Source organism: Solanum verrucosum, unplaced genomic scaffold (assembly GCF_900185275.1).
Source record: "Solanum verrucosum unplaced genomic scaffold, falcon-dt-bn FXZP01000252.1, whole genome shotgun sequence".
NCBI lineage: Eukaryota > Viridiplantae > Streptophyta > Magnoliopsida > Solanales > Solanaceae > Solanum > Solanum verrucosum.
In genome coordinates this window covers 4,522,438-4,545,829 of record NW_026019988.1, presented here as the reverse complement: position 1 = coordinate 4,545,829, position 23,392 = coordinate 4,522,438, and the positions used below count along the sequence as shown (strand labels likewise).

General features: G+C 30.6%; 2 protein-coding genes across 2 annotated transcripts in view; both read right to left on the bottom strand.

Moving 5' to 3' along the window:
* LOC125818561 (histone H4) overlaps window positions 1–23,392 on the bottom strand; it is a 400,968-nt gene that overhangs the window by 288,573 nt on the left and 89,003 nt on the right. The gene's annotated exons all lie outside the window — the stretch shown is intronic.
* Window positions 20,907–22,142, bottom strand: LOC125818946 (uncharacterized). The gene is made up of 4 exons (XM_049498457.1): window positions 21,661–22,142; window positions 21,434–21,560; window positions 21,062–21,343; window positions 20,907–20,966 (listed from the first exon to the last, which is right to left on the bottom strand). Exons 1-4 carry the CDS (start codon window positions 22,140–22,142, stop codon window positions 20,907–20,909), a joined length of 951 nt encoding a protein of 316 aa, XP_049354414.1.

Below are 23,392 nucleotides of genomic sequence, written 5' to 3'. Positions count from 1 at the left end.
TTGAACCACCTACAAAGGGTAAAGAGAATGCTCTAATTGACGGGGATTGTTCGAAAAACCTTAGGCTCCAAAAATTGAGGGACCCCATTTTTTTTTGCAATAATAGGTTATAGAAATATTGTAAAATGAAAAATTGAGTACCATTCGTGTAAAAAATAAAATTTTCATATAAGAGGAAAGAATTACTAAAACAAGTATGACATATCTGTAGTAATATATCGTAAGAAAATTAAATTGACTATAAAATTAATTGAAAAAGAAGTATTAGAAAAATTCTAATATAAAAAAAAGTTAATTGCAATTTTGCATCTTATAGAGCTAGAAGAAAAGATTGTTTTAAGAAATAATTAGGTCATCATTCGATTTTGACTTTTTCTAATAATGTGTTTGAGTCATCCTTACTATTTGGGTTAATAAATAAGACGAGATCAATAAAGTATCAATATAGCATATTTTGGTCCGAAGTATTGACTATCAATTAATTATATATGACATGAATCACAACAATTCCTCAAAATGAACAACATTAATACTATACCACTAAGAAAAAAGAAAACAAAATAGCAGGAAAGATTGACTGTCAATTTTACCATAGATCTAGAACACAAGAGACTTAAAAAAAATAGTCTTACAATATTTATTTTCTTACAAATATTGATATAATTCAAATAAAAAAATCTTACCATTTTGAAGTATTTCAAATGTAGTCCTCCGTTTGCTAAGATCTCTAATGCTAAAATCTCTCACTTGAAAAGCAAAGCCAAAAAAGAGAAGAAATAATTAGAAAACAAACTAGACAAGAAATTCAGTTTAGACTTAATCAAATGAGAAAAAAAAACCAAGAAATAAGGTATGTTACTCACAACATGAAAACTAGTTATAAGAGAGGAAGCCAAACAGAGCATTACGAAATGAAGTTACTTTCTAGATTCAACCAATATAAGAAAAACTAAAATTTGATGAGTGAGAGAAAGAGAAAGCTCAACATGTTTTATACTAGTGGGATGAATGATCCTATACAATGTGGTCTATAGAAAATAATATTGTACGCTTGTCTAGATATACCACATGACCCAAGGAAAGATGATCTTAGCCGTTAGTTTAGTGGACACTAAAGGTCGGCTAAAATAGAAAAAAGGGTAAAAAGAAATTTGATTATTCTTCTTTTCATTCCTTTGTTACTAAATTTAAAGTCAATGATTAGTAAATATATATATATACTTATTTTGTCCAAAGTTACTTGATCACACTTATTTTGAGAATTTAAATTCAATTCAGAAACAATTTAAAGATGTAGTAATAAAAAATATCCATATATGTTCATTTTATTCTAAATTACTATATCCCCTTATTTATGAGAATTCAAATTTTATTTATTGACAATTTAAAAAATATTTAACATAATCAAATATATGTTGAGATTTAGAAGGTTTCATCTTTTTGTACCGTTGTTTGTTTCCTATATATGAAAAGGAAGAAAAGTATTGCATCCCCAAAATTCAAAAATTCTCCTCTTTCTATGAAATTAACAAAAACAACAATTTTCTCTATAGAAAAATGAGCAATTTTAAGTCAGAGTTCTTGGAGGTTCACAAAAAGCTGAAATCTGAGCTTTTGAAGGATCTGGATTTCAAGTTCTGATGATCACGGTTGTGAATGGGGTTAAAGGGTAAGTTCTATAACTTACCCATTTGATCCTTCACGATCATCATTTGTAAATTCGAAATCTAGATCATTAAGAAGCTCAGTTTTCTATTTGCAATCTCCAAGAACTTCAACTTCAAAGAGCTCATTTTTCGCTGGAAAAAAATTATTGTTTTTGTTGATATTATAGAAAGGGGAAATTTATTGGATTTCGAGGATACAATGTTGTTCTTCTTTTCCCATATATTAATTTTTCTTTATCATCATCGTCAATTAGGATTTTGACCAACTCTTCCAAGTTAGGTTCATCATCATAATTTCCTTTTCATTTCTTCGTAATGTCTAATGAAAGGAAATCACGTGAAATTGGTATACATGGAGATGTCCTTGCGGTAAAAAAAATATATCTATCAATTAAGAATATGTGAAGGAATTATCAAAGGTATTTTCTATGCAAAACTAACATCATCTTGCAAACTGAATTTCACGTGATAATTCACTTTCTTTAGTCATTAATAAGAAAGAGATAGAAAACGAAAATCGATAAAGAGCCCAACTGTCTAGGAAGAGTTGTTGGATTCCTATTAATGAAGAGGACAAGGAAAATTGAATAAAAAGGGGGAGGGGGGGGGGGGGGAGATAATTGTTCATATTGGTTGACACACCGAAGAATAATTAATTTCAACTAGAGAAATATTAATTTTTTTAATATCTGAAGTATGAATAGACCAAAGTATAATGAAGATAAATTAGAGCAATTTTGTAGTACAAGGAAATTTCTTGAAAGTTTTTCGTTAAACTTATCACAATATGCCTTGTTTGTCAAGTGTGAAACAATTGGTATCACATTTTAGAAGAAAAAGTTTAAGGTGCTCACAACATGAAAACTAGCTATGGAGAGAAGCCAAAAAAGCACAAAAAATTGAGTTACTTTCTAGATTCAACAAATATAGGAAAAAATAAATTTGTTAAATGAGAGAAAGAGAAAGCTCAATAGGTTTTATACTAGTGGAATGAGTGATCCTATACAATGTGGTCTATAGAAAATAATATTGTACGCTTGTCTAGAGATGTCACATGATTCAAGGAAAGGTGATCTTAGCCGTTAGTTTGATGGACATCAAAGACTGGCTAAAATAGGAAAAAAAGAAAAAAGAAATTAGATTATTTTTCTTTTTATTTCCTTTGTTACTAAATTTAAAGTCAAAGATCAGTAAATAGAAAAATATTCATATATATACTTATTTTGTCCAAAGTTACTTGATCACACTTATTTTAAGAATTTAAATTCAATTCACTAATAGTTTGAAGAAGTAGTAATAAAAAACTATCCATATATGGTCATTTTATTCTAAATTACTATATCCCCTTATTTATGAGAATTCAAATTTTATTTATTGATAATTTAACATAATCAAGTATATGTTGATATTTCTGAAGGTTTCATCATTATTAAAGGGGTTGCTTCTGTCACGCCCCAAACTCAAAGGGCGCAACTGACTCCTAAAGCCAAAACTCAGGCCCGAGCCGACCCTGCTGAACCATTTGCTATTAGCGCATGGCAGTCACATGCAATTAAGAAAACAAACAAGTATATCTCGGCTTAAAACTAAGCCCTCGGCCGGCAAGGCCCCTGTCAACAGATCTACAAAAGAACCAGCTACTCCCAAGAGTTCATATAAAGAAATATCCAACTAGCACAGAAGTCCTGATTGGGCCGTCGATGCCACCATGATATCTATACCAAAACTAAAAATAGGTAAATATCAGTACAATACATCAAACAGCTCACAAGCTTCAGCAAACCAACAACATAGGCCAGCATGGCCATAACGTAGCTATAAACCCCACACACTAGTCTGCAAGCCTCTAAGAGTAGTAAAGATTGGTGGGACAGGGCCCCAGCCTACCCATGAGAATATATACAACAAAAGTTAACAAACCTCCCAACTCTGGCAGCTCCGGAGGAAAGGGGCTGACCAACCGGATAAAAGTCAATCCTGCTGATAAGGAGGTCTACTCGGTCGTCTGTCAGGACCTGCATGCATGAATGCAGCGCCCCAAGGCAATGGGGCGTCAGTACAAAATAATGTACAGAGTATGAAAGGCAATAGACTATGATGAGGTATCCTGATATACTGGAATAATCTGATAAATAAATTAAGGATAAGATAATTATACTGACCTGCTTCTAAATCTAAATTTATCAAAAATAATAAAACAACAACCTAACCAAGCCCCCATAAGCTCGGTAGGTACAAACAGCACACAAGACCACCTACTCAGGCCCCCATAAGCCCGAAAGGTGCCAATCAGCCTGTATACCCCTATCGGTAGTCTCCTAGCCCCGCAGGCAGTCACATAGCCTTCTTAGGCATCAACATAGCTTATAGACATCTCATAGCCCTCTTAGGCAACAACATGGCCATGTAGGGAGTACATAACCTTCTTAGGCTTCAATATATATCCCTGTAGGCAACTCATAACCCTTCTAGGCATCAATATAGCCCCGTAGGCAACTCATAACCCTTCTAGGCATCAATATAGCCCCGTAGGCAACTCATAGCCCTTCTAGGCATCAATATAGCCCCGTAGGCAACTCATAGCCCTTTTAGGCATCCATACAGCCCTGTAGGCAGAACATAACCCTGCTAGGCATAGATCACATTCCTGCAGTTAACAACAATAGCCCAAAGGCAACAATAACAATCCAACAGCTAAAAGTGAGCAATTTAGTTATAGGCAACTTATACAATTAGCCTCTAAGTCGTGTCCAACATACGAATGTTACTACTGAATAAGAATCCCGATAAGAGAGGATTATACGCACTAGAGCAACCAACAATCAACAATGATGGCTACAAGTATAACAACGATAACATCTCAATTACATTGCTCCTAAGCTTTAAGGAACATGCCATAGGAAGAGAATAGCCTTAACATACCTTTTTCGCTAAATTCACGTCGCCTAAAGACTTTAACTCGTAACTCCCTCGATACTCGATCTTAGCTTCGTAATTCACCTCAAAACCTTTAAATATATTCAAACCCCTGCTGTCCCAACATTAAAATGTGATATGCTACGCAATCGATAAAACAAATTATACCACGATGATGAGCCCAACGCGTAGAACAACTTTCGTCAAGAACTTACGTCGAGAAAATCAATATTTTACTTGATCCTAAAAATGGGTTTCTATGTTTTCTCTGTATAATTAGCTTAAAAATGAAGAAAAAACGCGAAGAAGAAGATATATACACTTTCCACCGACCTAGGGCCCCACCTCACGCGCCTGCTTGTGCAGTCCCACGAAAATGCGAATATCTCTCTATTCTGAAGTCGTATGAATGAACGGTTTGATGCGTTGGAAACTAGACTCGTAGACCTTCGATTCAATAGTTTGTGGGCCCCATAACTCTTTATAGATTGGGAGAAAACCTCCAAGACATTTGACCCAAATTTCAGAGAAATCTTTAAGAAGGAAATTACGATAACTTCCGCCAACTTTTATTTTGTCACTTACCTAACTTGAAATGCAACACCTGAACACTTAAAATAGGACATACTACATCATTCTTAATTTATTACTCACCCTCCTTGTCTTTCCACGAATATACGAGTTAATTTAGACGTTTTGAAAAGTCGGGGTGTTACAGCTTCTCATAAATTATAAGTGATATTGGTCACTTTTATACTAAATATAAACCGTTGTTTGTTTCCTATATACGAAAAGGAAGAAAAGTATTGTATCCCCAAAATCTAAAAATTTTCCTCTTTCTATGAAATTAACAAAAACAACTAATTTCTCTATGAAAAAATGAGTAATCTTAAGTCCAAGTTCTTGGAGATTCACAAAAAATTGAAAGATGAGATTCTGAAGGATTTAGATTTCAAGTTCTAATGATCATGGTTGTAATGGGGTGAAAGGGTAAGTTCAATAACTTACCTGTTCAATCCTTCACGACTATCATCAGTAAACTCAAAATCTAGATCATTAAGAATCTCAATTTTCAGTATTTGTATATCTCAAAGAATTTCGGCTTCAAAGAGCTCATTTTTCACTGAAAAAAATTATTGTTTTATTTAATTTTATAGAAAGGGGGAAGTTTTTGGATTTTGGGGATACAATGTTGTTCTTCTTTCCCCATTTATTAATTTTTCTTGATCATCATCGTCAATTAGGGGTTTGACCAACTCTTCCAAGTTAGGTTCATCATCAATAATTTCCTTTTCATTTCTTCTTAATGTTTAATGAAAGGGAATTATCACGTGAAATTGGTATGCATGGAGATGTCCTTGCAGTAAAAAAAAACTTTCTCTGTCAATTAAGAATAAGTGAAGGAATTATCAAATTTATTTTCTATGCAAAAACAACATTATCTTGCAAGGATATTATCACGTGAAATTGGTATACATATATGTCCTTGCGATAAAAAACAATTCTCTATCAATTAAGAATATATGAAGGAATTACCAAAGGTATTTTCTTTGAAAAAATAGCATCATCTTGCAAAACTGAATTTCACGTGATATTTCACTTTCTTTAGTCATTAATAGAGTGAAATAGAAAGTGAGAACTGATGAAGAGCCCAACTGTTTTGGAAGAGTTGTTGAATTCCTATTGATAAAGAGGACAAGGAAAATTTGAATAAAAAGGGGGTGGGGGGTGGGAGATAATTGTTCATATTGCTTGACACACCGAAGAATAATTAATTTCAACTAGAGAAATGTTAATTTTTTTTTTCTAATGGCTGGAGTATGAATAGACCAAAGTATAATGAACACAAATTTGAGCAATTTTGTAGTACAAGGGAATTTCTTGAAAGTTTTTCGTTAAACTTATCACAATATGCCCTGCTTGTCATTTCAAACAATTGGTATGAAATTTTAGAAGAAAAAGTTTAGGGTGCTCTTTTAACCCAAACGACTAGATACAAATGACAAAGTTATCCTGTTTAATATTGAACCAGCTACAAAGGGTAAAGAGAATGCTCTAATTGACGGGGTTTGTTCGTAAGACCTTAGGCTCCAAAATTGAGGGACCCTATTTTTTTTTAGCAATAATAGTTTATAGAAATGTTTTAAAATGAAAATTTGAGTACTTTGTGGAAAAAAAATAAAATTTTCATATAAGAGGAAAGAATTACTAAAACTAGAATGACATATATGCAGTTATATATCTCAAGAAAATTAAATGAATTGACTATAGAATTAATAGAAAAAGAAGTAGTAGAAATAGTCTAAAATAAGAAAGTAATAACAATTTTTCATATTATAAAACTATAACAATAGATTATTTTAAGAAAAAATTAGCCCTTCATTCGCTTTTGACTTTCGCTAATAATGTGTTTGAGTCATCCTTACTAATTTGATGAATAAATAAGACGAGATCAATAAAGTATCAGTATAACAACTTTTGGTTCGAACAATTGACTCTCAATTAATTATATATGGCATGAATCACAACAATTCCTCAAAATGAAAAACATTAATCTTATACCACTAAGAAAAACGAAAATAAATTTAAAAAATAAAAGCACGTGGTAGAGATTGAAAAAAGAAACAATCAAAGCAAGAAAGATTGACCGTCAATTTTATCATAGATCTAGAACACTAAAGATATTGACTATCAATTTTACCATAGGTCTAGAACACGAGAGACATAAAAAGAATAGTCCTACAATATTTAATTATTTTTTTTTTTACAAATATTGATATAACTCAAATAAAAAAATCTTACCATTTTGAAGTATTTCAAATGTAGTCCTCCGTTTGCTAAAATCTCTAATGCCAAAATCTCTCACTTGAAAAGCAAAGCTGAAAAAGAAAAAGAAATAATTAGAAAACAAACTATACAATAAATTCAGTTTAGACTTAATCAAATCAGAAAAAATAAATAAAGAAAAAACGTATCTTACTTACAACATGAAAACTAGTTATGAAGAGAGCCAAAAAAGCATAAAAAAATTGAATTACTTTCTAGATTCAACCAATATAAGAAAAAATAAATTTGATGAATGAGAGAAAGAGAAAGCTCAACAGGTTTTATACTAGTGGGATGAGTGATCTTATAAAATGTGGTCTATAGAAAATAATATTGTACGCTTGTCAAGATATGCCACATGATTCAAGGAAAGATGATCTTAGCTGTTAATTTGGTGGACATCAAAGACCGGCTAAAATAGGGAAAAAAGTAAAAAGAAATTTGATTATTTTTCTTTTTGTTTCCTTTATTACTAAATTTAAAGTCAAAGATTTGTAAATAGAAAAATATACTTATATATACTTATTTTGTCCAAAGTTACTTGATCACACTTATTTTAAGAATTTAAATTCAATTCACTAATAGTTTGAAGATGTAGTAATAAAAAACTATCCATATATGGTCATTTTATTCTAAATTACTATATCCCCTTATTTATGAGAATTCAAATTTTTATTTATTGATAATTTAACATAATCAAATGTATGTTGATATTTCATTAGGTTTCATCATTATTAAAGGGGTTGCTTCTTAGAAATTACAAGTGATATTGGTCACTTTTAAACTAAATTTGTACCGTTGTTTGTTTCCTATATACGAAAAGGAAGAAAAGTTTTGCATCCCCAAAATATAAAAATTCTCCTCTTTCTATGAAATTAACAAAAACAACAATTTTCTCTATGAAAAAAAAAGAGCAATCTTATGTACAAGTTCTTAGAGATTCACAAAAAACTGAAAGGTGAAATCCTAAAGGATTTGGATTTCAAGCTCTGATGATCATGGTTGTAAATGGGGTGAAAGGGTAAGTTCTATAACTTACCCGTTCAATCCTTCACGACTATCATCAGTAAACTCAAAATCTAAATCATTAAGAATCTCAGTTTTCAGTATTTGTAGATCTCCAAGAATTTCATCTTCAAAGAGCTCATTTTCACAGAAAAAATAATTGTTTTATTTAATTTTATAGAAAGGGGAGAATTTTTGGATTTTGGGGATATAATGTTGTTCTTCTTTCCCCATTTATTAATTTTTCTTGATCATCATATATCGTCAATTAGGGGTTTGACCAACTCTTCCAAGTTAGGTTCATCATCAATAATTTCCTTTTCATTTCTTCTTAATGTCTAATGAAAGGGAATTATCACGTGAAATTGGTATGCATGGAGATGTCCTTGCGGTAAAAAAAAATTCTCTATCAAATAAAAATAAGTGAAGGAATTATGAAAGGTATTTTCTATGCAAAAACAACATTATCTTGCAAGGGAATTATCAAGTGAAATTGGTATACATGGAGATGTCCTTGCGGTAAAAAAAAAATCTAACAATTAAGAATATGTGAAGGAATTATCAAAGGTATTTTCTATGCAAAAAACAACATCATCTTGCAAAACTGAATTTCACGTGATAATTCACTTTCTTTAGTCATTATTAAGAAAGAGATAGAAAATTAGAACTGATGAAGAACCCAACTGTCTTGAAAGAGTCCTTGGATTCTTATTGATGAAGAGGACAAGGAAAATTTGAATAAAAGGAGGGGGAGGGGGAGATAACTGTTCATATTGGCTGACACACCGAAGAATAATTAATTTCAACTAGAGAAATGTTATTTTTTTTCTAATGGCTGGAGTATGAATAGACCAAAGTATATTGAAGACAAATTTTTGAAATTTTGTAGTACAAGGGAATTTCTTGAAAGTTTTTCGTTAAACTTATCACAATATGGCTTGTTTGTCAAGTGTGAAACAATAGGTATGAAATTTTAGAGAAAAGTTTAAGGTGCCCTTTCAACCCAAATGACTAGATACAAAGGACAATGTTATCCTGTTTAATATTGAACCAACTACAAAGGGTAAAGAGAATGCTCTAATTGACGGGGTTTGTTCGAAAGACCTTAGGCTCCAAAAATTAAATGAATTAACTATAAAATTAATTGAAAGAGAAGTAATAGAAATAGTCTAATATAAGAGAGTAATACCAATTTTGCATATTATAAAACTAGAAGAATAGATTATTTTAAGAAAAATTTAGGCCTTCATTCGATTTTGACTTTCGCTAATAATGTGTTTGAGTCACCCTTACTAGTTGGGTGAATAAATAAGGCTAGATCAATAAAGTATCAGTATAACAACTTTTGGTTCGAACAATTGACTCTCAATTAATTATATACGGCATGAATCACAACAATTCCTCAAAATGAAAAACATTAATCTTATACCACTAAGAAAAAAAAAATTAAAAAAAATTAAAGCACGTGGTAGAGATTGAAAAAAGAAACAATCAAAGCAAGAAAGATTGACTATCAATTTTACCATAGATCTAGAACACGTGAGATATTGACTATCAATTTTACCATAGATCTAGAACACGAGAGACATAAAAAGAATAGTCTTACAGTACTTAATTTTTTTTTTTTTTTACAAATACTGATATAACTCAAATCGAAAGATCTTACCATTTTGAAGTATTTCAAATGTAGTCCTCCGTTTGCTGAAATCTCCAATGCTAAAATCTCTCACTTGAAAAGCAAAGCCAAAAAAGAAGAAGAAATAATTAGAAAACAAACTATACAAGAAATTCAGTTTAGACTTAGTCAAATTAGAAAAAAAAAAACAAAGAAAATAGGTATCTTACTCACAACATGAAAACTAGTTATGGAGAGAAAGCCAAACAAAGCATAAAAAAATTGAGTTATTTTCTATATTCAACCAATATAAGAAAAACTAAAATTTGATGAATGAGAGAAAGAGAAAGCTCAACAGGTTTTATACTAGTGAAATGAGTGATCCTATACAATGTGGTCTATAGAAAATAATATTGTACGTTTGTTTAGATATACCACATGATTCAAGGAAAGGTGATCTTAGCCGTTAGTTTGGTGGACATCAAAGACCGGCTAAAATAGGAAAAAAAGTAAAAGGAAATTTGATTATTTTTCTTTTTCTTTCCTTGTTACTAAATTTAAAGTCAAAAATTAGTAAATAGAATAATATTCATATATACACTTATTTTGTCCAAAGTTACTTGATCACACTTATTTTATGAATTTCAATCCGATTCAGTAGCTATTTTAAAATGTAGTAATAAAAACTATCCAAATATAGTCATTTTATTCTAAATTATTATATCCCCTTTTTTATGAATAATCAAATTTTATTTATTAACAATTTAAAAAATATTTAACATAATCAAATATATGTTATTTCAGAAGGTTTCATCATTATTAAAGAAGACACCTTGAATTGACTTTCTAATGATACCATCAATAGGTTATTAATTATTATAAGATCTGAAAAGTAAACAAACAAAATTCAAACTTAAAGTCTTGAGGTTTTGAATCCATTTTATTTATATATTTAATCTTATTTTAATAACATAATAATATTTTAGAATAATGACTCTCGTTTTAACCTCGTGGATGAAGAGTGGTTGCTTCCGAAAGATCTTCGGCTCAGATGCAACAGTTCTAGATACAAAGAAGAAAATATAGCGAGTCACAAGGAAACAATGCAAAGTCTATCCGAAGGAAGCAACAATTACAATAAAATAGTGTAATAAAGACACGATATATAACATACTAGGATAGGGCAGGATTTATCCCGCCAGGGTGGGGCCACTGTGGCGGGTCCGACGCGACTTAAGGTTGTAAATAAACCCCAAAAACATTTTATTCTGCACTTTTCGACTTTGAGAGCTAAGGAACGACCCCAGGGGTTTTCTTGATAGTTTTCCACCATTCTTGAGGCTAAAGGTAAGGTTTTCACTCCCCGAATCCATTTTTTGATCTGTAGAATGTAAATTCGTGGGTAATTATTGTTGGGGAAGGGTTAATCTGAAACTAATGGTGGAAAAAAGCCCTAAATTGGGTATTATGATCTTGGGTTTCGTCTAGGGTTATTGGGTTTGTTATAATCCGGATAATTAGATCCTTGATTGTTGATCCTTGCGTATATTAATTATTGTAGACCTAGAACAAGCGGAAAGAATCCGGAAAGGGAAGATTCAAGTGTCTTAGGGGATTCAAGCTTTGATTCGATGTAGGTGATGTTTGTGATTTTATGTTGGTGTGATATATGTTTGTAATTGCTTCATTATAATGCATGTATGTATGCGAATGTTGCATTATTGATCACCCTAATCGTAAATGAGGATAATTGAATAATTGTATGCCATGAATCATCTCTTGTTGTATGATTGTGAGAATATACATTGTGATTGTGATTGTGGTTTGTTGAATGAGCAGGTGTCACTATCCGACACACTAACTGGGATTGGTTGCCACGTTCCGACATAAATATGGGATCGGTCGGCATAAACATTGGATCGGGTACCACGTTTCGGTATGCTAATAGTTGGGTGTGGGTTCCATCTGAGCACCATTGAATTGGGTTCCATGAGAAGACCGTTGAATTGTGTTGTGTATCTACTTGTAATGATTACGTTCATATCTAATGATGATTGATATTGGAAGACCGTATGTTGCTCTAAATTGATGACCAATGTGTATTATTGAGAATGTGGGATGCTACATTGATCTTGAAATGATGACTAATATTGTATATGTTCGGTATATGCTTGTTTTATAATGTTGTGGTTACTTGCATGTGTTTCACTTATTGGGATAGCCGCGTGATCCTATCAGTACATTGTGGTTGTGTATTGATACTGCATTGGCTCTTTCTTTGTTGAGCAAGTGGCTATTGATAGACCTCAGCTAGGTGACTATCGAGCGTGACCGGATTCAAGGGTGAGCCAGTTCTTTCGAGCTACCATGGATCTTTCTTGTTTAAGTCCACTCTTTTCGGACTCAGACTATTTGTTTAAGGCGTTGTTAGTTTCGGGGTTGTACCCCTTGTTCTTAGACTTGTCGTTGGTAGAGTTTTGGTACAATGACTTTCAGGTTCTAGGGGTTGATCTTCCGCATTAGTTTGTTTAGTTAATTGTTTAAGCCCTTGGAGTTTATGGGGACTCCATTTTTATTGTTATTTAAATCTATTTCCATATCTTAAAATGCCTTAGTTTTCATAAAATTTGTTTGTTTGGGTTGTAGTAATGGTTCTTCCACTGGAGGATTTGTGTGGGTGCGTACGGTCTGGATCGTGACACCAACTAACCTTCTACCTAAGACGTGTCCTCCACACCTTACTATCTAAAGTCATGTCTTCTGTAATATGAAGTTGAGTCGTATTCTATTTTATTATTTCTCCCCAATAATTCTTTCACTTTAAAACTGTCATTCATGACCATGATGGTCAAATGATAATATAATGCATTTCTATCATTTTCTATTGACTTTTTTTATTATTGTTGGATAAATTGAAAATCGAATAGATCAAACTAAATAAAATCAAAATAGAAGAAATGAAAAATTGAGTTCTATCAAATTGGATTTATTTTTGTATTAACCTAAGAACTTTAAAATGGTGACAAAAACACACTAATCTTTCCCTTCCCAAACGTGGGATTTGTTCCATAGTTGAAAATTGTTTCTTAAATCCAAATAATCATTTTAAAAAATTGTTATTATTCCTAATCATTTCGATATATTTAAAGAAAACTTTAACACGATCAACGTCTCAAATTAGTCTTAACCTCATCTTTTAAAATAATCTGTTGACAAATAATCTTACATTCTAGACCTGTTCAATAATTTAATGGGATTGACGATAATATTTTATTCGAGACTTACAAGAAGAATCTATAATGAGATAATGTAATTTACAAATAAGCTGACTAGCTATGACGGAAAAGGATCAAGTATATCCCTATATTGTTAGAAATTGTTCAAATATACCCTTCGTTATTTTTTTTTTATCAAATATACCATTCACATTATACTTTCAGTCCAAATATAACCCTTTATAATATTTTGAAATAAATTTGCTATTAATTTTAATGGAGAATACATGTCAAGCTTAGAATCAAATCACTGACCCCAACTTTAAATTTCCGATTTTTTTTTAAAAAAAGAATCTACCATTTAACCTCAGAACGAATAATGGCATTGAACAAAACTTGCTAAAATTGAGCTTTATATTTAAAATAACTAGTATACGTGCCCGCGTATTGTGGGGGTAATATTAAAGAAAGTTATTACGTTATATATTTTGTTCAAATTTATATTATACACTTGTCTTTATGGAAAAAAATCATTTAACATAGTATATAAATATATGAGAATTGAGACCTTTCCATTAATGAGTTTTGTTGCGTATTTGTGATGATGATTAAAAAAAGTTTCTCAGCACACACATCTTGAATACTATTAAATTTATTAATGACGATAATGTAATGTTGCTTAATAATTATGAACAACGATCAGATATGACAAAAAAATTATCATAAAATTTCAAGTCGCAAAGTGCATCAAATCTACATTAATTGCCTATATAGAATTAAATGGGTAATGAATATAAAATGCTAAGTAACAGTAAGATCGATCAACTAAAACTTTATATTTTGATTGTGTAATATTTAAGTGTCGAAGAATTGAATAAAAAGATATAACTCAACTTTAATGATTATTGTAGACATACTTTGAAAATAAAGTAATAATAATCTAAATATAATCACAATATAATTATTGCGGCTCCAATTATAATGAACCAAAACTAATAATTTGTTTCTAGATAAATTTGATAAGAGTATAACATTAAGTTCTTCAAATTGGTATATTTTAAAATCATTGTTCAGTTGAAACAAATCAATGCACTTAAAATATGTGTCTAAACTATCCTTTAAATGATACTAAAATAAATGTCTGAATTCTTACATTGAAAAAAATGTATGTACCAAATTTGGAATAGACTATAAACATTGCAAAGGACATATATATACTTATACTATCATCGGTTTGTGCAAGGTCATGTTTTGCTAAAATTAAAATAAAATAAAATCAAGAAACACATTTTCTTGAAAATAAACTTCTTTGAAACTAACTACTTTGTACATGCCTCGATAATAAGAGCCAATATACAAAAAAATAAAATAACACTAAACCCAACTTCTCTATGAGACTATCACGTCAAGTACAATGGAATATAATAATCTAAGCTGATTTTCTCCTTAACAATGCTTGTTTGATTGTCCTGGTTCAAATGTGATCTACTCTTTTGGGAAGTGGACGAGATTTCGTTGCATATTTTAAGTAATGAAATCAAAATGTAAAAAAAAATATGTTGATTTGTAATGGCAGTCAGTGAAGTTCTTTTGCCTTAGTCATATGATTGACAATTCTGATGGTTGTTGCAACTCGACACACTGAACATACAAAATTATTTGTCAACTTCTTATCTTAAAAGAATCAACTCAATTAAAAATAAGATGTGTGATACTTATGATATGGTACGTTCCATCGTTGTATTTGCATATTTTGCAGGAAGGCGTATGAATTGAAAAACTATTGAAGCAGGGGCGGACCCACGTAGTCAATTTTGGGTGCTCGAGCACCCATTGACTCGGGAAAATATTTTGTATGTATATATAGAAAATATGATAAATACGTTATTAAATAAAAATAAGCACCCATAGAACACTAGCAGTCGTGGGTGCGCTGGTTAACACTTGGAAAAATAAGGCGCGTGAAGCATGAGGGCGAGGGTTCGAATCCCGTCAGCCCCATTCTTTTTTAAAAAAATTTCAGCGAATTTTGCACTTTTTTTTTTACTTTTCCTTTTTTTTAATTAAGGGCTTATTTTATTCCGAATTTTGTACTTGTTTTGACTTTTCCTATTCTTAATTAGTTTAGGGTGACTAACTTTTTCTTTCTTTTTTTATTTTTAGCCTTTTCTATGTTTTAAAACCTTTTTCACTACCCACTTTTATGGGATTTTTTCTTTTAACAAAAAGAGGAAATCATTCTTCTTCTTCTTGTTTCAAAGAGAAAGCAGCCAGCCCAACAACAAACTTCAAGCTTTTTTCTTTTCAAAATAAAAATACAAAAGCAAGGTAATAAGATTTGATGTTTGATTAAAGTTAGATAATGAAAAAAAAGGGTTAGGGAAATTAGGTTTTGAGATTTTCATTAAAGCAAGGTATACGTTTACTTTTTTTATTAAAGAGTTTGAGTTAGTATACGCTTGCACTATGTGATTGCTAACATGTTCATGTTAAAGGAAGTGAGCACCCACAACCTTTAAATTCTGGATCCGCCACTGTATTGAAGCACACCTATTTGAATTATAAATCTACAATCTCTTACTATATTTAGATAAACAATCTATTATAATTTAAAAGATATGAGTATAAAGTTGAATAACCTTTTTGAGTAGTTGTATTCAATTCAAATTCCACAAAAAAGGAAAAACTGCATATAACACAATGCATGTATTGTTAAAGGAGTGAACTTTTTGATACGCTGCACTTTTTGAAATGAATCATTGTATTCCTCCGCTAAAAGTAAAAACCGTAAAAAAAAATAACTGTTTGGAAGTTTCATACCATTATCTGAAATTTTTAATAACTGTAACAATTTAAATAATAATTTATTAATTAATCCTATTATATATAATTAATTTTAATTAGGTAAAAAAACTCAAATTTGTCTTCTAAAACAGTAACTTTTTTCTTTAATAAAAAATTAAATTTATTTATTTATTTAGTTGATAATTTAAAATTTCAAAATTAGTGAATTGTGGACTAACGTGATTAGAAGTCTTTTATTTATTTATTTAATTTCAATTTTTTCCTTATTTTTTTAAATGTAAAACCGTTTTAATTTTTCTTCAGTTTTAATATTTTATCTTTTTTTTAATGTAAAATGTAAAATTATTTTTAATTTTTGTGACGCTGACATGTGGCTCTTTCACTTCTCCTATATATATATACTAGATAATGTGTCCCGTGCTATATAAATGATATGTTTTGGGGTTAATAATCGAGTTTTTGAAGCGATTGTTTGTGTGGATAAAGCGATAAGTTTTTTTATCACAAATCTGTACTTTCTTTGACGCTATTTAAGGCATAATAAGACTACCCACATACAACATTTTTGAAATATTTTATGTTGTCAATTATCATGATTTATAGTATTTTTACGATAGATTCACTTCAAGAATCAGTGAAATTTTTTGTATTTTTTTCAAAACGTATTTTATATTGTCAATCATCATGATTTATAGTATTTTTACGCAATTTTTAAATATAAAAAATAAATAAAAAATAAGACAATAAATTAAAATGGACCCAATATATGTTATTTTTGTTGTCTCAATTTATGTGACACAAATGAAATTTGGAGAGTGATCCAAATTTTCATATTTTTTTTAAAAATGTTTTAAGTTATTAATTATTGTGATTTATAATATTTTTATGTAACTTTCAAATAACGTATATTACTGGTCACTTTGTCCTAATTTATGTGGTATGGATAAAATTACAAAATTAACCCTTTTAAAATGTCTTTCAGATATTTTAAGTTGTTAATTATTATTATTTATAATACTTTTTTGGTAATTTTAAAATGATATGTGTTATTTTTTCTGTCCCAATATATGTGAGCCTGATAGAATTCTGAGAGTCAACGTATTGTATTATATAGCTTTTAAATATTTTAAATTGGTAATTATTGTAATTTTTAATGCTTTTTAAGTCATTTGTAAATAATATATGTTGGTTCCTGGATTGAGACTTTTCCATTTGTGACACATATATATATATATATATATATATATATATATATATATATATATATTTGGTGCCGCTAGTACGGGCCCAATAAATATTAATTTTTTTTGTTTTAATTTATGTGATATAAATGGAATTTGAAGATCAGTCGATTTTTTATATGTTTTCTTAAAAATATATTTGAAGTTATTAAATTGTTGTGATTTATAGTATTTTTGCTTTAGTTTTGAATAATATAGGTTACTCATGTTTCAATTCACGTGAATAATCATAAATATTTTCAGTTGTTAATTTATTGTGAATTCTAGAAATTTTGACGTTATTTTCAAATAGTACATGTTACTTATTCTATTCCAATTAGTCAACCAAATTTCTTATATGATTTAAAAATATTTTTAATTGCTAATTATTGTGATTTATAGCATCTTTTATGTAACTTTTAATAATATATAATTTGTTCAAATTCATATGACAATGATAAGATTTAAAGAGTCAACGCAATAAAAAATTAAATTTTTTAAAATTTTGTATCTCTAATATATTTTGTAGCTAAAATATACTCTCTCCGTCCACTTGTATTTGTCATGTTGCGCTTTTTGAATAACTAATTTCAAAGTTAAATCAGATTGTATTAATTCGATATTTTTTTTAAAAAAAAATTAAATATGCAAAATCTATACAAAAAGTACTATAAATTGTAATTTTTTGCCTATGAATATGATGATAAAACACATTGTAAAATATTAGTTAAAATTCTTATAGTTTGACTCTAAAAAGGAAATCATCACAATTAAAAGTGTATAGAGAGAGTAATAAATAGGTAATTAAGTTTCCAGAAGTTTAAAACAAAAGGTTGAAAAAAAGAATTAGATAGACAACATATATTGAAAATTGAAAACATATAAATAATAAATGGGCCCAAATGAGGTTAAACTTTTTGGCTAATAAAGTAGTAGGTAATTAATGGTTTTAAATTGTCCAATAATATAAATTTTAAAGGTACAACCATAAAAGAAGAATGTACAACACTATCAAGCACATATCATCCAACACTTGTGATGTGCTAAGTAGTAGATATTCCCACTTATTACATATATATATATATATATATATATATATATATATATATTTATTTATTTAAATGAGGAGGTTGTGGGAAGATGGTTAAAATTTAAAAATATATTTCCACAAAAAAAGGACCACATACGTTACTTTATAGAGTGTTTTTTTTAAAATAATAATAAATACAGATTTATAGTTTATTCCCTATTTTCTAGAACTGATTTAAAATCATTTTTTTAATTAAAAAAAATCTGATTTTTGTGGTGCTGACACGTAAGCACTATCACCTCTCCTATTTAGAGCCGTCAATATGGGCTAGGCCTGTTAGGCCGGCCTGACCTAACCCGTGATTTGATAGGGTTGGGCTACGATTTTTGGAGCCCATTTAAGAAAATGATTTTTTAGCTGGGCTTGAATAAGCATGTCGATTTGTAGGGCTTGAGAAATATGGATAAGGCCAGCCCGTGGGGCAAATAAAAATTAATTAAAAATAAAAACAAAATAGAGTATTAAAAATAACAGGAGTCTACACTCAAAATCTGTTTAAAGTTTAAAAATATTACAATTTAAATACAAATTATGTTTATAAAATATGTACTATTTAAAATAAAGTTCCTAAAATTTCTAGGGAATCATTACATAGGCCATAGCCTATGAAATATTATCATAGTTTTTGTGTTTTATTATGATCATTGAAAAATAATTAGGTTAATATTTCTATTTAGCTATTTATATTTTTATTTGAAATCAAATTTAATAAATATTATATAAATAATTTTATTTGTGTATTTGATTAACAAGTAGTAACACTAATCGATATTTATGATAATATTTTTAAATTATAATTCAATTTAAAAAAATATAAAAACACTACTAAAAAAACAGTGAATACCGACCTCCGAAGGTCGGTATTTCAGGGAATACCGACCTAAAACCGACATCCCAGCTTAGGTTGGAAAAAGCTTGGTCGCTATTCAATACCGACCTCTGGAGGTCGGTATTTATTGACCTCTCGAGGTCGGTTTTTATTTTATGTCGGAATATTCATTTTTTTAAATTCCGACCTCTGGAGGTCGGTATTTTTATTTTTGTAATGTTGAAATTCCGACCTCCGGAGGTCGGTATTTTTATTTTTGTATTTTTGAAATTCCGACCTTCGGAGGTTGGTATTTTTATTTTTGTAATGTTGAAATTCCGACCTCCGGAGGTCGGTATTTTTATTTATGTAATGTTGAAATTCCGACCTTCGGAGGTCGGTATTTTTATTTTTGTAATGTTGAAATTCCGACCTCCGGAGGTCTGTATTTTTATTTTTGTAATGATGAAATTCCGACCTCCGGAGGTCGGTATTTTTATTTTTGTAATGTTGAAATTCCGACCTCCGGAGGTCGGTATTTTTATTTTTGTATTTTTGAAATTCCGACCTCCGGAGGTCGGTATTTTTATTTTTGTAATGTTGAAATTTCGACCTCCGGAGGTCGGTATTTTTATTTTTGTAATGTTGAAATTCCGACCTCTGGAGGTTGGTATTTTTATTTTTGTAATGTTGAAATTTCGACCTCCGGAGGTCGGTATTTTTATTTTTGTAATGTTGAAATTCCGACCTCCGGAGGTCGGTATTTTTATTTTTTATTTTTGAAATTCCGACCTCTGGAGGTCGGTTTTTTGCTGCAAAACAGGCAGTAAATTGCTGCAATTTTTAGTTGCCCACCTGCATATTTATACCAAAACAACCCAAAGCCAAATAAACTTCATCCAACCAAAACAACCCAAAGCCAAATAAAATTCATCCAACCAAAACAACCCAAAGCCAAATAAACTTCATCCAACCAAAACAACACAATATTTTTCAATATATACAAACTATTTCAAAATAAACTTCATCCAACTTCAAAATAAACTAAAATACGATCAAATTAAACAATTCTAAAAATATAGAAGTCTAAAATGTCAAATAGATACAACTACTCTTCATCACCCTCACTCTACTTATCATTCTCATCACCCTTCTGATCAGATCCATCACTGCTAGCCGGACATGGAGGAAGAATATTTCCTGATTCAAAAAGAAAAGTTAGTTGGGCCTGAAGCGCTGCATACCTCTTGTTCTCTACCTCATTTGCTGCCGCAATCTCCTCCTCTCTCTTCTTCTCTCTTTCTTCTCTCTTTCGGCTACAGTAGCAAGCTCGACATTGAGATAAACTATCTTATTCTCCATTGCAGATATTGTCTCTCTATCCCCACCATCAAAGCTTGAGGATGATGAACCACAATACCAAGACTTCTTCTTCTAATACGCCTTTTCTGGATAGCCGTAGACTGAACCTCTAATCGGTTCACCAGCACTCTATTTCCAAATATTCTCATTTTCTTCTTGTGTAAATGGTCTGTCTTGACTCTCAAGAGGTAGAGTACTACGATATTCCTGAAATACTCGTATATACCTATCATGTAATTTAAACAAAGAACTCTACGAATAAGAATGTAATATATACAAGGAAAAGAAAAAAAAATTAGTTTGAATAGAGTTCTTACATATGTCTCTTGAGCACGTGGCTCAATCCATCTTTCTTCTTCTGTGGGGTTCGTACTCTTCTAGACGTGAGTAACCTTGAACATCTCTGGTACAGCTACCGGCCTACCCAACTCTTTTTCCTGCAAATAACATATATAGAATTTGATCTCATTTATCTCCAAAAAGTACTTATCAAAAAAGAAAAAAAATATTTTACTAAATTAAGAAAGTATACCATTCTTTCCTTCCTAGTAACCTGACAAATAGCTCCACCAGTGTGCAAAGAGCCTCCCTTTTCTGATGCGTGAGCCATCTTCCCAATCTCGCTCCTCTTTTTAAATTTTTCATCAGTACTCCAATGTTTTAGTAACAAAGCCCATCGCTCCGGAAACATAAACTTAGGCATTCTATTTTCTCTTCGACAATCACAAAATGTGCTAGAAAGCAACTTTGAAGCTTTAAGCTTGAAGTTCACTTGAACGTCATCCTCGTGTTCGGGAGCCCATACATAATATTTCTGTAATAAAAAATTACTAAATATTTATTGTTCAAATGACTAGAGAATTTAAATGTATATGATATGAATTTAATTTATATATATTCTTACCTTAAATTCATTGAACATCTGCCCTTGGTTGTTAAGTGGAATCGAACTCCAATTAAGATACACACCATTATAGTGAGTTCCGATGCACTTTAAAATAATCTTTGTCATACCCACATCCGGACGTAAGCTGAAATACGAATTCATTGACGAAGTAGAGTAAACAAAAAATAATCAATCAATTAAAATATAAATAGATAAATGAAAGATGAAACATAATTAAATCATACTTGTATCCTAATGGCTCGATGACGAGTCTCCAAAAATTGTCTCTATCGCCTGGATGAGGACCATGTGCATCTGAGTGCTGGGTGGTAGGAGTATTAGGCTTTGAGCCATTGGATTCAATATGAAGATTGGAAAGTCCAATTGATCCACTACTAGTATTCAAACTATTGCACTGACTAGCACTAGCTGATGGTATGTTAGACCCACGACCAAGATGTGAATAGCCCTGCAATGTTTGGTAACCCGAACTAGGTACCACAGTGGGTGTAGATATAGTATAACCAGATTGTTGAGCCACATGAGTAGAGGCATTATGTGACTGGTGTGTCGAGTGAGTAGTTAAAACTGAGGCTCTTTTTGAAATATTAACTCGAGAGGGCTCATCAGATATCACGACCCCAGTGGGCCTTCTCATAGCATTGGCCTTAAATTTCCTTTTCGGATTATCGGATTTTTTTGATTTACCCTTGTCTTTATCTACCATCTATATCAAATAAATATAAAGATTAAAACAAAGTAGTACAAAATAATGTCACAATGTCGAACAAATATATCAACCAAAGTTATCATAACATAAGGCTTAATCCAAATAGTCTTTCACAATGTCGAACAAACGTTAAAACTACTAAAATATAAAGTATACTCAAATATGAATAGCTAAAAATCCACCAACTAAACATACAAATTGTTATTCATTCTCTTCGGAAGTTTCTTCATCATCTATCCATTCATATGCATTATCTTCGGAAGTTTCCTCCTCATCTATCCATTCATCCTCTTCGAAAGTTTCCTTCTCATCCTCCTGCATATTTGTTGGCATATCTAACTCTTCTCTATTAACTTCTTCTAAAATGTGATCAGGATGCTCCAAATTCATTTCTAACTCAGCATCCACTACTTGATGAACACTTGATATTTCATTTTGATATGCAACATCCAATTCATTCTCAACTTCCACTCGCCCCATCGATTTTGTTTTGATTACAACCCACCAATCAGATTTATCCCTACGCAACGGATAAGGAGCATAGTACACTTGCTTAGCATTTTGTGCAATAATAAAAGGATCATAAGCCTCATACTTCCTAGTGTGCTTGACTTCAATGATATTATGCTGCTTAAGCTCCCTCGTACCTCTTGAAGTTGGATCAAACCACTTGCATTGGAAAAGTACTATTCTTTTGATTGGCCAACCTGAATACTCTAACTCTACAATCTCTTGTAGGACGCCAAAATAATCAACATTCTCATTTTGATTTCCATTATCACCTTTAACCCAAATACCACTATTATTAGTTTTCTTATTCTTTGAGTATTTCTCTGTGGCAAATTTAAAACCATTTACGTTATATTGGGACATTGTGTGAACTGTAATTGATCTCCAAGAAATATCCTTGAAAAATTGATCAAATGCGGCGGCATTTTCTGAATTGTAGACCTATATATAATTAGTAAATTAAAAGCAATGTTAGTAGAAGGAAGAGTACACTAATCTCTTAGTAGGTGTATATATTACAACACTTACCCAATTAGTATACCACATTATAAATGATGGAAACACTAGATCATCACCATATTGGCTCACAAAATAACTGTAGAATCACATTGAAAATACAGTTAATTTCCTTAATAAAATCGGAGTTGAATATATGTTGTTTACATATTTAATTTTCTTACTCTAAGAAGGGTTGGACTTCTGGACAATTTAACAAGACATGAAGCTCTGTAGATTTT

Excerpts from the sequence above, each read along its gene's own strand:
- LOC125818946 (XM_049498457.1), bottom strand. The coding sequence starts at position 22,142 with ATGGTAGATAAAGACAAGGGTAAATCAAAAAAATCCGATAATCCGAAA. Across the intron at positions 21,561-21,660 it reads ATCGAGCCATTAGGATACAA|CTTACGTCCGGATGTGGGTA; the intron begins GTATGATTTAAT and ends TTCGTATTTCAG. Across the intron at positions 21,344-21,433 it reads AGATGTTCAATGAATTTAAG|AAATATTATGTATGGGCTCC; the intron begins GTAAGAATATAT and ends TTTTTATTACAG.